Consider the following 17,479-nt stretch of genomic DNA (forward strand, 5'->3'; position numbering starts at 1 on the left):
GCGAGTCCTCCAGCTACTGGTCTGGCTGGACACAGTGTCGCTTGGGCAGAAGGGGACTTGTCACTGCCCGGGGCCCCCAGCTGCACCGAGCTAGTTCCTCCTGCGGGCACCGCCAGCCTCCCCGACACACACACGCTGCCCGCGCTCACCCTACTCCCTCCAGGGAGGCCTTGCAGCCACAGGGCCCACCCCCTTCCCAGCCCTGAGCCCACGCGAGACCCCCGGCCCCACTGGCTCAGCGCGCTGCCCTGGTGATGCTGCTGGCGCCTGGGCCTCGGGTTTACCCACTGTTCCAGGCCCGGCCTGGAGAAGCCCGTCTCGGCCTGTCTCTGTGGACGGCATCCTCCCTGCAAGGAACTGGCTGCAGGCTCCGCACCCCGTGGGCCAAGACTGGCCGCCCACCCTCCCAAAAAAGGGCCAGGAGACGTGAGCGAGAAACTGCTTTATCGGCATCCTCAGCCCTGCGGGCGGCCTTCAGCTCCGCAGGCGGACGCGCCAGGAGTAGGTGCTGAGCACGTGCTGCCGCCGGCGCACCACGCACGTGTAGGTGCCCTCGTTGATGGCGTTGGCGATGATGCTCAGGTGCGCGTCGCCCAGCGCCAGGTAGCCGGGGTAGGAGAACTCCAGGGGCTCCTGGTCCTTGTACCAGCTGCGGGGAGGGCGGAGGGCTGGGCAGGGTCCCGAGTCCCCCGCCCACCCTCGGGCGCCCAGGCAGGGTCACTCACTACACTTTGCCTTTCTTGTGGAGGATCTTCTGGCCGCAGCGGAAGGTCACATTCCTGCCCTCGGGCACCAGCCGGGTTTTGGTCCTGGGGGGCGGTGCGGTGGCAGCCACCGTGGGGAAGGGGAACTCTGCTCATACAGGGCGGGGGGCGGAGGCCACATCAGTACCTGGCGCCCTGGCCAGAGGCAGGCCGGTGCCTGACACCCAAGCTCACCGTAGCAGAAGTCGCAGCTGCTGGGGCACAGCCTCTTCATGAGCCTCTGGCGGGCGTCGCAGAAACCCCTCCGCGCCCAGGACGCGCACACGAACAGCCGGTCCAGGCAGCCTGCAGGGGGCAGCCTGGACTCAGGCCCGCCCGCCCCGGCCCCGGCCCCGCCCGCCCCCGCCCGCCCCAGTCCCGCACTCACCGTAGAGCCGGTGCAACCCCCACAGCTCGTCCTGCGACAGCGCCTTCCAGCCACGCAGCGTGGCGTTGAGGTGCATGAGCGCCCGGCCGTGCTGCGAGTGCATCAGGCCCAGCGCGTGGCCGATCTCGTGGGCCGCCACGTGCACCAGGTCGGTGAGCCACACGCCTGCGGGCCCCGCCGGTCAGCGCCCGGGACCCGGCCCAGCCCTCCGCCGCCCCCCACCCCCCCGCCCGCCCGCCGGCCTTGACCCCGAGGCCCGAACAGCTGCTGCAGTGCCGGGAGCCTCCCTCGGGCAGCCGTGGGAAGATAAGCGTGTTCCAGGCTGGCGAGGTGGTGAGCTGGCCCCCAGGAATGCAGCTCCAGCTCGGGCTCCAGCGGTGTGGGGGGAGGGGGCTTCAGGGCTCCCGGAAGCCAGGCTTACGACCTCCTCCCAGCCTGCCCCTGCCCGCCTCCCTGATCCCAAATCCCAGCCATGACACCCCCAAAGCCCTCCCGCTGTGCCCGCCCGTGGTGCGAGGGCCCCACGGGAGGCCAGGCCGGCGTCACCTTTCTTCCAGCTGTAGCGTGTGGGGCCCAGGACCCAGTACTCGCTGTCGTCAAAGTGGATGCCGCCGTGCGGGGGGAAGAAGGCGTGGGCCAGCTCGCCCGTGGGGCCGTCGAAGCAGTGGTGCGTCGGGGAGACCAGGCAGTCCGTGTGGTTGACCGGGTAGAAGCCTGCAGGAGCACGGGGCTGAAAGAGGGCCTTGGGGCGGGGCGGGGACTGGGGGCACGGCGCCCACCTATGCGGAGGTCGCTGGGCTGCTCAGGGGCCACCTCGCGGAAGCTGAAGGGGGACACGTCACTCCACATGCGGAAGGCGGCGGCCAGGCCCCGCCGGGTCTCTCTGGGGCTGAGCAGGTTCCTCGGGAAAGAGAGGATCCTGGGGTGGGAGTCATGGTCAGGGGTGGCAGCCAGGCAGCACCGCCCCCCCCCCCAGGGCCAGGGTCGCACCTGTATGTGAGGTTGAAGTGGTCCCAGTGCAGCCGGGTCGGGGTCAGCGTGTAGCGGCGTCTGCGGGGCGCTGGGGGGTGCGGCGGGCCAAGGCTTGGGGTGGTGAGCACACCCACGGTCGGGGGCACAGCGTCTCCCTTCGAGGGAAGCAAGTGCCCCGTGGGGAGGCAGCAGGGACTGTCCCCAAGCCGCGAGGAAATGGACCTCGAAGGATGGGAGGGCGCGCGCTCCAGGGAGCGCTGGCGCTCCCTCCAGGGAGGGACTCCTTTGTCTTTCGGCATTTTCTGGTTTTCCACCCCGAGCCAGGGCTACTTAACAGCCAGAAAGAAAAACGTTACTAAAAACAGGCCAGGTCGGAGTGGGCGGAGCTGCCGGCAGATGCTGCCCCCCCACCCCCCCTTCAACGGACGCGGACTCGCCGACTCAGGCCCGGACGGTCAGCCGGGGCCGACTCGCCCGCTCCCGCGCCCGCTCTCACCTGCGCTGCGCTCGCCACGGGCCGGTTCCCCAGGGCCCCCGGCCGGGCCAGCAGCACGAGCGTGGGGAGGAGGCACAGCGCGCCCAGCACGGCTCCGAGAAGGCGGGCCCGGTCGTGGGCCCCCGACGCCGCTGAGGGGACGCAGGCCCCGCGGCCCATGGCGCCTGCGGAATCGCTGTCGGGGCTCAGGCGGCGGGGCAGCGCGGCGGCGGCTCGGGTTACAGCCCTGAGGGGGAGGGCGCGCGGCTGCCCCGAAGGGAACCAGCTGGCCGCCTGCTGTCGGGAGCACCCCCGACACCTCCAGCCTGGGGTGCGGGGACCCGGGCCTGTGGGTCGGTGGCGGTGGCCTGGGCAGGGCCAACTGGGCGGGGTCACTTGGCGGGGGTGGGGGTGGTGTTGCGAGGAGGGCCCTGGACGCCAGGGAAGGGACGGACACTGGGGGCTTGGGCTTAGGCAGGAGTGGTCAGCCGGGTCCCCAGACTCGCTGAGAGTGGACTGACTTGGCAGCTTCTCCCCCAAACGGAGTGCCCTGCACCGGATGAGACCCGGCAGTGGGACCTGCATCCCGGCCAGCTCGGGACAAGTCCCCTGCAGGCGCTGGCTGACAGGGACCCCACGAGAGGGGAGGGATGCGACGGGAGGGGACGTGGCAAGTGAGTACCGGGCTGAGGAAGAGGGAGAAGGAGGCGCCTGCGGAGCAAGGCTTGGGGTGCCAGGAGGGAGGAGGACCTGCAGGGGCCAGCGGAAGGACCCATGGAGGGCGACAGGGACAGCGCACGAGGGGCGGGGGAGCGCGGGGCGGGGGGCGCCGCAGGAATCCCCACCAGGCGCTGCCTGCCGAGCGCGCGCAGGGCCGAAGTCTGAACGGTCCTGGGTTGGGGCTGGGGCACCGGGTGTCATGGGGGCGGGAGACTCGACGGGACGACTTTCAGGTCATGCCTGACTGAGGAGCTAAGCCAGGCGGGATGTAGGCGAGGGCGCCTCTGGGCTTGGGGAACCGGGATCCTGGGCGGGACGGGCCTCCCGCCGGGGCGGAGCGGCCGGGGGGAGGGGAGATGGGGTGGGGGCTGGGCCGAGCCAGAGGAGGCGCGGGGGCGGGGAGGGGAGGGGGTCTGGCCCTCCCTGTTCTCCACCCAGGCCTTGAGCCCAGAGTGACAGTGGCGCGCCAGGCCAGCGGGGTCAGCGCCAAGTGGCTGGCTGGCAGCCTTGAGGCTCCGGGGGAGCACTTCGGTGGTTCTTGGAAAGCGCCCGGCCGCAGGGCCCAGACCAGGGCAGTGCCCGCCTCCCCCACGGCTAAACGCTTGCGCCGACACACCGACCGTCTCTGTCCTGTGCTCTGCCCTACTCCCCAGGTCCGCGTTCCACCTCCCACACTCAGTGGTCCTGAAACCCTGCCGGGGCTTCTGGCTCGAATCGGAGGCCTCGCCCAACTCCCCGCTTAGCTAGGACTGCACAGCCCGCCACGAGACCGCGTTTCTGCTTTGGCCAAAGTCTGCCGTCTCCACAGCCCGCCCCAGGCGCAGGGAGGAGGCGCTGCTGGGGTTTCGGTCCAACCAGTGCTCTTGGACGACACCGCGAGCCCGGGCCCCATCTTTCTGGCCCAGAGACCGGGATCCTGGCAGGACTCTGGACCGTGAGTCCTGGGAAGAAGAGCATGGACACGCAGGTCGGAGGGGCCAGGCGGGGCCTCTGCCGAAGCGCAAAGCCCAGCGCCGGGCCAACGGCGGAAGAGGCCAGGTCGGGATGGTCCGGGGTGGGGGGACCCACGGCCTGCCCCAGGCAGGCAACCAGGCGCAAAGTCCATTAATCTTTTTATAAAATACAGAGTAGGGGCTTGCGAAAGCGGTCGCGGGGCGGGCCCCGGACCAGGCAGGGGGCGCGGGCTACACGAAGATCTGGATGCGGTCCGCGGATGGGCTGGCGCAGATGGGGCAGGCGCTGAGCGCAGCGCCGCAGGCGCGCAGGCGCCGTGACCGCACTGGAACACGAGGCGGATGTGGCTGTCGATGCAGATGGGGCAGGTGATGCGCTCCTCCATCTGCCCGGTAGCGGCTCTGCAGCTCCTCCACCAGCTGCCGCGGTGGGCCGGGGGCGGGGGCGGCGCTGACCACCTCCGTGCCGTCTGCGGGAAGGGGTCCGGTCAGAGGCAGGGGCTTTGGAGGCCCGGGGCTTGGGGGAGAACGCGGGTAGGAGCGTGGGCCACGACAGGGGACGGAGCCGTGAACCGCGGGGCGACGTGCAGCGGCCCACACGGGGGGGGGGGGGCGGGGGGGGCGACGAGCCCCACCTGGGCGCAGCTTCTGACGATGACCGCCTGGCACCTGATGCACTTCTTCATCCTGCGGGCGCACTCTGCGGGGGAGCGCATGGCTGAGCGAGGCCCCCCAGCCCGGTCGCCGCACCCCCGCCCCGCCCCTGCCCCCTGCACTCACCCTCACACACCGTGCGGTGCTGGCAAGGCGAGAACAGCACCAACAGCGCCAGCTCCGACACACCAGGCACTCGGCAGCCTCGGGCCCGGACGGCGCAGTGATGTGCAGGTTGGTAACAGTGTTGGGGGCACTGAGCGCCAGCCTTGGGCCCTGGGCCGCGCCCCCGCCGCCGCCAGCCTGCCGCTCCCTGCGTGGGCAGAAGGGGCTTGAAAGGGCCCAGGGCTGCGGGCGGCCCGCCCCCGGCCCCGCCTGCTCACCGGAAGCGCTGGGCACAGCCCTGCAGGGCTTTGAGCAGGCGGCCCTCAGCTGCCAGGTCCAGCGGGCTCCGGCCGCGGTGGTTGGCGTAGCTCAGGTCGGCGCCCTCCAGCGCCAAGAAGCAGGCGACCGCCGCGCCCGCCGTCAGCTCCGTGCTGCCCGGAAGGCCCGAGGCCTGTAGCTGGGTGGCAGGACAGACGACGTGAGGGTGGGCGCCTGGGAACACTGGCCTGGAGGGAGCCGGGCTGGCACCGGGCTTCAGAGGCCTGGGCCCCGCCCGAGACCCCCGGAGCCGCCGGAGGCAGGCGGGTAAAGGCCCCTGCCGGCAGAGGGGCCCGGGTCCTGACACACGACCCCCGCCCATACGGCACCCCACCCCCTTTCCCAGGCTGGTCTGAAGCACAGAATCTCAGGAACACTGGCCACACGGCGGTGACTGGGGTCGCAGGAGACACCGCCTGCAAACCACTGCGGCCCGGGCTGTCCCACCCTGAGAGGGCCTGGTCAGGGCTGTCCCCGAAGGTGGAGGTGGGCAGAGGACCCAGGGGCCTGCAGCCAGGTGCCACGGCCCACCTCTCAAGCACCCAGAGTCACGCTTCCTCACCCTTGACAGCAGCTGCAAGGCCCCTGGGTCCCCCCCGGCCCCATCAGTCGCCAGGGGCAGCAGCTGGTGACGCTGCAGTGCCACATGCAGAGCTGTGTCCCCCTCCTCGTCCTCGGCATTGACGCTGCAGCCAGCGTCCACCAGCAGCGGCACCAGCCCCACGTGGGCCTGTTGCACAGCCAGGTGCAGCGGGGACTGGAGCTTACGGTTGCGAACATTCACGTCACAATGGCCCTGGGGGGTGGGGGGGGTACAGGCTCAGCCCAGGGACCCTGGTGGGCCCTGACACCCCGGTCCCCGGGCCTGCCCAGGACCCTGCGTCCACACCTCTCGGATGAGAACCTGGGCCACCTCCCTGTGGTCGTTCAGGGCGGCCAGGTGCAGCGCTGTGAACCCATCCTCCTTCTTGGCGTCCACCAGCTGCCGGGCCCGCGCCAGAATCCTTCTGACGGCTCTGCGGGAGCAGGGAGACGCGTCTGGGGTCAGGGCGACCCCAGAGTGGCCCGGCAGCACCGCAGGACCTGGCTGCTGGCTATGCGTCCACCCCAAACTCACAGTGTGTGGCCTTTGAGGGACGCATGGTGCAGCAGGGTGAAGCCTTGGCTGTTCGTGGCAGTGACGTCGATACCCGGCACCTCGGTGAGGACCTCCACGATGCCGCTGGCGCCAGTGCCCGCCGAGATGGCACAGTGCAGGGGCGTGTCAGCATGGGCGTCCTGCCGGTGGTGGGCCAGTGATCACTTGGCAAGAAGATCTTGGCCACTGCCTCCTTGACCCCAGGGATAGGGCCAGGGGACCCAGCACTCACGGGCAGGTTGACGTCACAGCCGCACTCACAGAGGACCCTCACCACCTCCAGGAAGCCCCTCTGCACGGCCACGTGCAGCGCCGAGCTCCGGGTGCCGTTAAGAGTGTTGGCCCCGCAACCCCAGCTCAGGAGCACCCGGGCGGCCTCGGGCTGGTTCCTGGCGGGAGAGGAAGCAGGAGGGGCGCTGTGCCCACTGGCTGGACCTGCAGGCCCGGTCCCCCCGCGCCCCGGCCAGGCCTCACCCCAGCGCCGCGTAGTGCAGCGCCGTGCTGCCCTCGTCGTCCGGCAGGTCCACGCCCGCCCGAGCCTGCAGCAGCAGCCGCACCAGCTCCACCTGGCCTAGGTAGGCAGCCACCTGCAGGGCGGTCCTGCCATGGTTCTTGGTGTCCACCTGCCGGGAGGGCAGAGAGTTAGCCCCCGGCCCCGCTCCTCCCGCTGGGGCTGGTGGGGCCGGGGCGGGGGTGGGGGCAGCGGGGGCTGGTCTCAGGAACTTGCCTGCTCCGGGTGCCGCCGCAGTAGGTCCAGAGCCCGGGCCACGTTGCCCAGGGCCACCTCCACCACCAGCCTCCCCGGGTGCTCCAGGTCACTCTTCTGGGCTCGAAGCTTGTCCAGGACAACACTCAGGGAGCCTGGGGAGGGCAGGGCTGAGGTTCGGTGGTGGCCAGGGGCGGCCCCGCCCCCCACCAGCCGCCCGCGCTGGATGCCCTCACTTTTGTTCTCCCGGGCGCGCTCGGCCACGTCCAGGTTGGCGTCCTCCTCAGGCCGGTAGGCCACCAGGCAGGAGGGGCTGAAGGTCCACAGCTTACCGCTGACCAGCACACCCAAGTTTCCATCTCCGAAAACCTTCAGTACCCTCCCGATGTGGCCCAGAGCCTGGGTGGGGAGAGGGCGGGGTCTCAGGTGGGCCTCCCAGGGGCGAGGGAGCTGGGGGTGGGGAGGCAGGGCTGAGGGACTCACGGGAGCCATGTCATCTGTCCACTCGCCATGCCCGGCCTGCAGCCGCTTCACCATGTCGAGGTCGTCAATGACCCGCACAACATCACCCACCGAGCAGGAGTTGTGCTGAGTGACAGAGAAGCATGTGAGGGGCCCCCGGCAGGTGTAGCTGCCTGGGGTCGTAGAGCAGGAAAGCACCCCCACCCAGCTCCACAGGACAGGCCTGGACAGGACCCCAGCCCCTGCCCGAAAGCACAGCCAGAGGGTCTGGCCCGATAAGGGCAACAGGTCACCAGGGCAGCCCTTGGTGGCCTAGTCTCAGAGCCATGCGGGTGACAGCCAGAGAGGCAGCAGACATCAGCATCTAGATGGGACAGAAGCCAGCGTGGGGGGGGGGGGTGCAGGCCAGGGTGGGCCTGTCCCTGCACACTGACGGGGAGCGGGCAGCACAGCCAAGACCAGCCTAGCCTGGCTCGGGGGAGGGGGGCCCACAGGATGACCGGGGGCCAGGCCGGAACAGCACAGAGGGGGTCAGGGCTGCTTCTCCCCCACCCCCAAACCTTTCCTAGCAACTCACTCCTCACCCGTGCCCTCGTGGGTACAGAGATCACTCTACAAACCACCTGTCCTATGACCCCACCATCCCCCATCCTTGAAAGCAGATGTGCCCCAGCAGTCCCAGAGCCGAGTGCTGGTGCTGCCCCCGCCCAGGTGCCATCACTGGACACGCCGCTGCCCCCCACCCCCTCCATCCCTCATCCAAGGGATACTGCTTCCCAGACAGCTCTCACCACGCCCACCCTGCCCTCCTAAGAAAGTACCCCAACCTGCCACCTCCTGCCTGTGAGGCTGCAGAGGCCCCTCTGGCCCTCAGAACAGATGTTCGCGCCTGACCTGCTGCCCCGGCTTCCAACAGCTCCCCGCGGCCCCCACCCCCGTGCCTCACACCAGGGTCCCCTCTCCTTGGACCTAGTCCCCTCTGGACCCCACCATGCCCTCCCCTCTTCCTTCAGGGCCCGAGGGAGGCACTCTCAGGGCCAAGCCAGCACGTTAAAGGGGGTACGGAAGTGAGCAGAGGGGCTCAGCCCGGCCCCCCATGCACCTTGGTGAGAGCCCCAGGGTGGAAGGTCCAGCGGGTCTTGTGGCTGAACTGCACACGCACGTCCCCACGGTCCGTGATGCGGTGTACGGTGCCCATCTGTCCGATACACTGCGGCGGGTCACGGAGGCTGTGGCCAGGTGGAGCACGAGGGCGGGGGTCCAGAGGATGTGGGGAGGGGGGGGCATGGGGATTTGGCAGGTGGGGTGGCTCACCTTGGCCATCCGGGGGTTCCATCCGCCGTGGCCTTCCTGCATGTCCCTCAGGATGTCTGCATCCAGCAGACACTTGACCTTGTCCCCGTGCTGGAAGGGCTGGCCGTCAGCACTCACCCTGCGCTGCAGCTCTGCAGGCTTGCCTGGGAACGAGGTGGCAGGCCCAGCTCACAAGGGTCCCTCCGCCCCCACCCCTCCCCTCCCCTCAGTGACTTCACAGGCTACCCCTGGCCCAGGGCTGCCGCTGAGGCTCAGCCAGGACAGAGAGCAACTGGGTGGGTGTCAGTGGGGCCCGCCCATACCGAGCCTCGGGAGATGCTCCCTGTAGTAGAAGCCGCCAGCTGCCTCGCCCACACACTTGAGATCCACCTTGCCCTTGTGGCCCACGCGGTACACGTTGGTGGTGCCGTCGGCCCATGTCACGCTGGCCACACTCCGGCCCGTCTCCACATCCCAGCCACGGATGTCCACCACTCGGCCTGGCTTCCCTTCCCCTCCTGGGAGACAGTGGCCCCACCAGCAGACTAAGCCTGCGCCACGGGGATGAGCCATGGCCGGTGGCAGCCCAGCCCCCACCTTCCCACCCTGGATCCCACTCACCATCCTGCGAACCCCACTCCCAGTCGGGGCCCCGAACCACCTTCGCTCCCTGGAAGATGCCCCTTAACGGGATCCTTGGGAGGCCCTGGCGGGGACTCAGCGTGACCCTACGAGAGAAAGAGTGGGTCCCAGGCCGTGGGAGCAACCGTGCAACAGAGCAGGCGACCGGCTCTGCCAGCCTTGCTCCTCCACTCCCAGCCCTGGAATCTAAAGGATGGGGCGCCGCCAGCTCCCAGGCCCAGCTCTCCCTCCCCCCGGAGCAACTGGTCCCACAGGTCAATGCCCTCCACACTCTGGGCCTAGAGTGGGGCTGCAGCCCAGGTCCCTCCAGGAGACCTTTCTTTTTTTTTTTTTCAATTTGGCCACGCCGTGCAGCTTGTGGGATCTTAGTCCCCCGACCAGGGATTGAACCCGCACCCTCGGCAGTGAGAATGCAGAGTCCTAACCACCGGACTGCCAGGGAAGTCCCTGGGGGACCTTTCACGATGTCAGGTGAGAAGGGCGCCCCAGGCCCACCCCCTCTACGTGCGCTCACGCCAGACCTGCTGCCTCCCGTTAGAGCTGACCCCGGAGCTCAGCGCACGGCCTGGCCCAGGGGAGCTCAGCACGTGGGAAGCAGAGGAGTGAGCAGGGCCGGCTTGGCCTGAGGCGCCCGGACAGCTGATCCTGGCTCCCACACTGGTCAGGGGCGGCTGGGACGTGGAGCACACCCCTCCCCTCCGTGTGTGGGGGGTGTCAAGGAGGCGAGGGCAACAGTGCAGGGAACAGGGGTACACCTCTGGGCACCCACGCAGCCCAGTGGACTCCTCCCCGGCCTGGTCCCCCCACCCCGACCACAGCAAGGGAGCCTGCCAGCCAGGCCAACAGCACCTCCACAGGTGCAGACGCCGGCAGCACGCTCCAGGCAGGCCACCCTCAGCGCCCCGGCCACGGCGGCACTGGGGGACCACTGGGGAGCCTGGCTCTAGGAGGGGCCCGGGACACAGGAGAAGGCCCCATTCACAGCACCCATCTGCGCAGACCTGCCCGGTGGACACGGTTGCCTTCCGCAGGGGGTAGGGACTGGTGTCAATGCCCAGGCCCCCCGGCATGACCACGACCCTGGCCACTCCTCCAGGAAACGGCTCAGGAAGGACTCGACCTGTACCCTGGGGAGTGGCCAGCGGGAGGCAGCTCCAGTCCTCCGGGACCAAGGCCGCTCGGATGTCAGAGTCCGCGCCCACACCGGGGTCGGCAGGGGAACTCACGGGCGCGAGTGGGCCGTCTCGTAGCGCTCGAAGGCGTGGGCCACGTCGTGCTTGTTGTGCATGTAGCACTGCGTGCAGAGATCGTAGTCGAAGCAGACGCGGCACTTCCAGCGCATGCCCCGCAGCCCGTGCTTCTTGCAGCAGTCGCAGATAATGTTGGGGTGGCGGACGCCTGCGGGCGGGCAGCGTCAGGGGGCGCCGCGCGGCCCCGCCCCTCTGCCCGGCCCCGCCCCTCCAGCCCCGCCCCCGGGGCCCGCGCACCGATCTGGGCGTTGTCGTAGAGCAGCAGGTCATGCGCGCCCTGGTAGCCCGCGCGGTAGTTGGTGCGCGTGCCGTGGTCCCACTGCACGACCACCGTGCGGTCGGGGGTCGAAGGGCTGCCGTGGCGGCCGAGCTCCACCACCGTGCCCACGCCGCCCTCGCCGCCGTCCTGCTGGCCCCACTTCCAGTCCACGCCGCGTACCACGCGCATGCCCACCTGCACGCCCGCCTGGGGGTCTGGCTCCATGGTGGGAGACCTGCGGGCAGAGGGCACCCTCAGGCCACATCGAGAAGGCCACACGGGCTTGCACCAGTTCTGAGAGGGCTTCCAGGGAGAGATGGATGGGAACGGGGGTGGGGTGGAACACGGGGAATGCCCTGGGACTGGAGGGGGGCCTGTGCAGTAGAGACCAAAGGGGGCCCACGTGGCCACCCGCCAGCAGCACGGGAGACCAGCTGCAAAAGCAGAGGTGGGCCCGTCCTGGAGGGAGGGTGGGACACCTCTTTGAAAAGGGCCTGCCAGCCGCTGTGGGGAGCTGGAGCAGAAGTGTGGGGGACATCCTGGTGACAGGACTGCAGGTCCCCAGGGAACCAGGGAACAAGACCCGGCTGAGAGGAGGGTCTGCCCGCACTAGCAGATTCGGTTCTGGGTGGCTGGCGTACAGCGGGCCGCCAGGATTGCACACATCAACATGAAAGGTAAGACAATAAAACTTCCCGAAGAAAGCAGACTTTCTTTGTGTAGCCAACTGAGAAGCTGGACGGCACTTAAGCCTGGAGAGGCAGCAACACGTACGCCAGCCACAAAGGCCCTGTACCTGGAGTGTGGAAGGAGGGCCTGCAGATCTCATGCACAAAGCAGACAACCCAAGAGAAAACAGGAAAACGCTGGAACAGGTGCCCCCAGCAGCTAACACACACAGGGTCTGCTGCCACCCACAGCCCAGTGGGCAGTGCTGCGTGGTCCTTCTCCGAGAAGCGTCGGCCGGCCACCCCAGGCAGGCCCTGACGGAGGTGGCGTTGTTCACAGCAGCGCCCGCCCCGAGTGCTCAAGGGTGAACTGGGTCGTGACACGTGAGTTACCTCCAAGAAAGCACAAACCACTGCACTACACACAGCAAAGCTCACAGACGCGTATTCAAGGAAAGAAGCCACGAGCCTGATTCCACCAATAGAAAGTTCACAAATGGGACAGACAAATCCAGGGCACCAGAGTCAGGGAGACAGCAGCGGAGGCGGTCACGGGGGACTTGGGCCCAGGGGAACATGCTACTTCCTGATCTGGGTGCCAATTATACGCGTGTTCACTTTGCTAACTTGGATCACTTATGACCTGGGCCTCCCTGTATATGTGATTCCTCAATAAATTTTTTTACGACATGAATGGATGTAGACAACGCCTGAGATGTTAAATCAACAGGACCTGATGCGGGAGAGGGCTCAGGGCTCCAGGACTGGAGGGGGCGGTCGCCGCTCCATCTCTGGAGACTGAGCCTCTGCAGTGGAGCGGGCTCTCAGGCAGCATCGGGACCCCGAGGCTGGGGAGACGCTAGCCTGGGGCCCCCAGCAGTCCCACTGCAGAGCTCCTGGGATGCCAGAGGGAGACCTTGAGGCTGGCTGGAGTGCAGCTGGTTCCTGTTAGCGCCCAGTGGCCCAGTGAAGCCACAGGCCACCAGGCCAGCCCAGAGCTTAGCCAGCAACAAGAAAACCACACGTCACCCCTCCACCTGGACCCCGCCCCCCCAGCCCAAAACTCAGAATCCCAGGCCTGAGCCCACAGGTCATCTGGCGGCCACCGTCTGTCCAGCCCCACCTTGAGGTCTGCGCCAGCACAGGGTGTGCAGGGGAGGGGCACTGCCCACAGGGCGAGGCTCCTGGCCAATGCCCAGCCTAGGGTCCAAGTGAAGGACCCTCAGATCCTCAGCAGCATGAACTGCTCAGCCAGCTCGGCTTCTGCAAGTCCCCCTGCCTCCCGGGCAGGCGTCTGTGACCGCTCCTGCCTCACCCCTCCCAAGACCGCCAGGGCTTCCAGACGCAGGTGGACGATCTAAAAGGACGTGCCTTCCCAACCCGGTGGCCAATCTCCTCAGGGAAACCACTCGCTGCTCATTCACCTGGCCGGCTGACCCCCCCCCAGGGCCATGCCACCTCCGTCTCCTGCCGCCCTCCAGCCACCCTCCCCTCTGTGGTCTCTGGCCCCTGCAAAGATGGGGCACCAGGGCTTCGCCGTCCTTCCTGCCACAGCGAGAAGGCCACACGAGAATGCCCGTGGCTCTTCACTGCCAGCGAGCCCCAGACGAGGGCTGAGGGCCTGTGGGCCGCCACCTCGCAGGGCGGGCCGTTCACGTGTGGCCTTGGCCTCCTGCTTGGTGTCTCTCCGTCAGCAGATGCCACACGTGTCTGACTCAGGCAGAGCAGCACAGCCTGAGCCAGTGGCCCAGTGGCTTAGTGGTGGCGCTGCCGCTTAGGGCACAGGCCCTGTCATGGTCAGGCTGCCAACCTCAGCCAGATGGCACAAGCCCTCCTCCCCGCCGGGAGCCTCCAGAATTGGTCGTGGCCCGTGGGCAGTGCTGAGCTGCCTCTCGCCCTTCCCAGGCGCGCCTGTTGAGCCAGTCAGACTCGACCTCGTTCCAGGCAACCACAGACCCAAACAAGTGTGGGGAGACAGGCCCAACGAGAGACCCCTGCTAGCAAGGGGCAGGCCATCTGCAGGGCCAGAAACTGGCCCTACGCTGCGATAAAGGGGCAGGAAAGGACGCCAGTCCCACGAGCCGGCACTGTGGCCCTTCTGCAGCCAGTGGCACGCCTTCTGCCTGTGAGCCCAGCCCCTCCGCCTGCCGGGCCAGCTGTCACCCCCACCCTCTTGGCAGCCTACAGACCCACCGGCCACAGGCTGCAGAACCATCTCCATCAAGACAGGGGACGGGGAGCGGACCCCCTGAGCAGGATATCAGGTGTGCCCAGTGCCTGGCTCTGCCCTCAGGGGAATGGTCAGAGAGCGAACAGAGGGTGGAGGATGCCCAGCAGGGCCTGTGGGAAAACAGGACCAAGTCCCAGCCAGCAGTGGCTCCCCCGGGGCACCAGGGAAGTCCAGCCTGTCGCGAGAAACACCTCTGACCAGCACCTGCTGCCTTCACACCCCTATTTGAGCACAGCCAGACAGCTCCCCAGTGCTGGCCAGCAGCCTCCCTGCTCCCCAAGGATGCCCCTCCCGGGAACCCACAGGCCCACAGGGGACAGAGCCAAAAGGACTCGCTGAGTCTCGGGCTTCCTCCCACGCAGACCAGTGGCCCTTGAGGAGGACGGTGAGAAGACAGGAGCAGCCCGCCCTGCGGCACCCACAGCCTGGGAGCCTCTCCACCTCCCCTCCACGCTCCAGCCCTGGGGGGCCCGGGGCTGGCCCTCAGCCGCAGCACCCGCGCCCAGCCTGGCGTCACCCGGCCTGGGGCCTGAGCAGGGCCCCCAGAGACGCCTCCCTGCTCGCCCTACTGGCTCCCGGGCCTAAGCGCTTGGGCACAGCATAGCAGGACCCTTGTCAAGCAGGCCAGGTGGCTTTCCAGGCCTCTCTGCCACTTTCCTCCCGCCACGTGCTTGGTCTTTGTCACTGTTGTCACCAGGGCCCAGCAGATGGCCGCTCGTGCTCCGTGTGACCTCAGGTCCCCGGCCTGCCCAGTGTCAGGGGTCACTACCTCACCTCGGAAGGTGCCACCCGGGTGTGAGGAGAGGGGGTGGCCAGCGAGGAATGGATCGGGGTCAGGAGCAGGGGGGCAGCGAAGAAACCCTGAGGGGCTAGGGAGGAAGGGGACCCCGTTTCAGTGCGAAATTCACCCAAAGAATTCTTCCTTCTTCTTCCTTTGCCAGAAACGCCGTACTTTAACGTCTTCCTCAGAGCTCACAGGCCACCCCTGGCTGGCACCGGAACCCCCCGAGGCCGACACTATGAGGGTTTACGATGACCCTGAAGCGCTCCAGGTGCGAGCAGTCGGCACTTACCTTACAGCACACACCAGCCTCTCGTCAGCATCCCGGATGCTTAGCTGCTCTTTCGTGGGTCACGGGTTTGCTCAGACACCAAGATTTCCTGTTGGAAACTAGAAGCGACTGCCGACGCAGAACACAGCAAACCAAACAGGTAGCCAGCCAGCAAGTCTGGGGAAACATGGTTTTTAAAAGGCAGTTTTACACTTTTAGTATTTACCATCGCAACCAAACAGGTGGACACCTGGATCTGCTCTGTTGGTTTACTAGTTTCTCTTTTCACAAGAAACTTGTGTCTCTTGGAATGCAGAACTATTTCTAAAGCACGCATTGGGACAGTAGAGAAATAAGGTGTTTGCCCTATTTGGACAATTTCATCGGATAAACTTCAACAAGCCGCAAAGATGAAATCCATTTAGCTAGCGAGCTGGCAAACTGCCTTTACTGAGAAGAATAAAGTTGTGTGCTGACTGCTCACGACCAGAGGCTGCCACTCCTTCCCCGGCACCTCCGGCTGGGCTGGTGATGCTGTTTAAATCCACACCATGTGTGGCACAGTCAACTGGCAAGACTTGGTGACTCACAGTCTCCGGTCATGCGGCAGCTCTGGCTAAGGCAGAGGTGGCCATCCTGGGTGCCCAGGGAGTCTGGCCCCTCAGAGACCAGGTGAAGCCCTGAGACCCGACTTGGCCCAGTACAAACACACCAGCTGGGGGAAGGCCCGAAGGAAGTAGAGGGAGGTCATCACCCAAATCTTGGCCACCCAGATGGAAGCCCTCAGGCACCCTGCAGACTGCGGTGTCACGACCCAGCCACTGCACAGGGCCAATCTTGGACGGGAGCACAACCTTCAGATACTTGTTGCACCTGCAGCAACAGGCCAAAGTGAGAAGGCAAGACGAGGGCACCTGCCAGGAAGGACCAGCTTTGCCAGGGCTCCCACTCTCACGCTGCCTCATCCCCAGCCCCGCTGGGCCCCCCAGGACCCTGTCTGGCACCTTTGCTTATTGCCTCTATTGGCTCTGAGCTCAGAGGGAGAGGCAGGATTATCTACCACCCCACCACCCCAGAGACACGCTCAAAAACAAGCAAAGACCCTCTGACATAGCATCAGACAGAATCCGAGCCCCTCAAGAGCTCACCTGTCCAGCTGTTCCGACGCCCCCCGCCCGCCCAGAGACTGGTGGGCTGCAGCCCTGATGTCTGGAGACTTGCGGACTGGCCTCGAGCCTTGCTGAGCTTCAGCGCAAGCCCTGTGCCATCCGACCCTGCGGCGGCGGGGACATGCCAAGACGCACAATCTACACGCCCGCTGTCCACAGGCTCATTCCCGCGCCCACGACCACGACCCCAGAGCTGCCCCAGGGGCCTGGCTCCTGCCCTGCAGGGCTCCCTGGGGTCTGGGGCCGCCGGGGATGGGGTCGGAGGACTGGCGAACGGCAAGGCCCCAGGCTGAGCCTTGGACTCGAGCAGCTGGCCTGCGGGGGGGGCGGGGCTGGACAGGCTGGGCCGGGCGCCCGCCCCGAAACTGACTCCCTCCTCACTCCCTGGGGTCCGCCCCGCCCCTGTCATTCGTCACCTTCCTCAGGAAGCCGCCCCGGGCCCCCGCCGCTGCCAGTCCCCGGCCCTGGTGCCCTTGTCTACCCCTCCACTTGCCCCGAAGTTTGCGTCCCGCCTGCTTCGCGTGGGGGCTCCGGGGGCCTGAAGAGTGCCGAGACTGTCAGCCGGCCGACTGCGGCCTCAGTGTGTGCGGCGGCCGGCCAGCGAGCTAGGCTGCTCAGAGTCAGCCAACCAGCCAGGCCGCCCCGCTTCGCCGCGCAGCACCAGAGCCCACCGGCCAAGGCCGCCCGAAGCCCCCGGCGCTTGGGGCTCTGGGGCCGCCGCGAGGCCTGCCGGGACTTGTAGTCCGCAGCCCGCTAAGACCGTGGCCGGGGGGCGGGTCCGAACCACAACTCCCAGGAGGGCAGACAGCGCCGTGACGTAACGGGGGCGAGGGCGTGAGCTACGGCTCCAGTCCCGCCCTGATTGGGAGAGGGGGGCCTCCAGCTCCGCTTTCCCGGGAAGGGTTCGGGTCGGCTGTTCGTCGCCTGACTGGGGATGGGCTCGCGTCTGACAGCGTGTGCGCACGTCGTCAGAGGGATGCGGACTGCAGGCTGTGGCGACTCTAGGACCACCCGGGGCCGCGGCCCGGAGGGCGCGGGTACACTGCCACCCAGAGCCTCCCGGGCTACCGAAGACTGCGCACGCGCGGGCGCGGGATGCGCGAACCAGGCGGCCTTGCCTTCGCGCGGAGGGGCGGGGCCTGAGGCGGAAGTGCGTCACCCTTGCCCTACCCTACGTGGCGCCGCTGAGTTCGGAGACGCGTTCGGTTGCCGTGGAGACCCGCTAGGCCGGGTCTCCAGGGCGTAGAAATGTGAAGTTGTTACAGCCAACTCCTTTTGACTT

At 67.6% G+C, this 17,479-nt stretch overlaps 2 protein-coding genes across 5 annotated transcripts; both read right to left on the reverse strand.

Moving 5' to 3' along the window:
* Positions 1–231: 231 nt before the first annotated feature.
* On the reverse strand, positions 232–3,247 carry MMP23B (matrix metallopeptidase 23B). 4 transcript variants are annotated; one of them, XM_060142844.1, is made up of 8 exons: positions 2,600–3,247; positions 2,122–2,429; positions 1,911–2,050; positions 1,678–1,845; positions 1,132–1,174; positions 939–1,049; positions 726–852; positions 232–649 (listed from the first exon to the last, which is right to left on the reverse strand). In XM_060142844.1, exons 1-8 carry the CDS (start codon positions 3,161–3,163, stop codon positions 281–283), a joined length of 1,830 nt encoding a protein of 609 aa, XP_059998827.1. In that variant the 5' UTR covers positions 3,164–3,247; the 3' UTR covers positions 232–280. The 4 variants fall into 4 exon arrangements, with proteins under 4 accessions (XP_059998827.1, XP_059998829.1, XP_059998831.1 ...); XM_060142846.1 differs by having other exon boundaries at positions 428–649; positions 1,132–1,296; positions 2,600–3,246; XM_060142848.1 differs by having other exon boundaries at positions 428–649; positions 1,132–1,296; positions 2,122–2,258; positions 2,600–3,244.
* Positions 3,248–4,397: 1,150 nt separating this feature from the next.
* Positions 4,398–16,543, reverse strand: MIB2 (MIB E3 ubiquitin protein ligase 2). The gene is given in 24 exon segments (XM_060141716.1): positions 4,398–4,556; positions 4,559–4,640; positions 4,642–4,721; positions 4,887–4,904; positions 4,907–4,951; positions 5,032–5,088; positions 5,091–5,218; positions 5,289–5,467; positions 5,891–6,124; positions 6,218–6,344; positions 6,446–6,606; positions 6,699–6,855; positions 6,941–7,089; positions 7,194–7,327; positions 7,409–7,571; positions 7,656–7,760; positions 8,737–8,844; positions 8,949–9,091; positions 9,251–9,445; positions 9,549–9,655; positions 10,796–10,967; positions 11,057–11,313; positions 15,050–15,205; positions 16,177–16,543. Coding segments are annotated over 22 exon segments (2,865 nt in total). The 5' UTR covers positions 11,304–11,313; positions 15,050–15,205; positions 16,177–16,543; the 3' UTR covers positions 4,398–4,482.
* Between the last annotated feature and the right edge of the window lie 936 nt (positions 16,544–17,479).

The sequence above is a fragment of the Lagenorhynchus albirostris genome, chromosome 2, assembly GCF_949774975.1.
Source record: "Lagenorhynchus albirostris chromosome 2, mLagAlb1.1, whole genome shotgun sequence".
Taxonomy (NCBI): domain Eukaryota; kingdom Metazoa; phylum Chordata; class Mammalia; order Artiodactyla; family Delphinidae; genus Lagenorhynchus; species Lagenorhynchus albirostris.

Coding starts and splice junctions, on each gene's coding strand:
- MMP23B (XM_060142844.1), bottom strand. CDS start 3,163: ATGCAGGTCCCACTGCCGGGTCTCATCCGGTGCAGGGCACTCCGTTTG. Junction 1,846..1,910: donor GCCCAGCGACCTCCGCATAG/GTGGGCGCCGTG, acceptor GTGCTCCTGCAG/GCTTCTACCCGGTCAACCAC. Junction 650..725: donor CACAAGAAAGGCAAAGTGTA/GTGAGTGACCCT, acceptor CCCTCCCCGCAG/CTGGTACAAGGACCAGGAGC.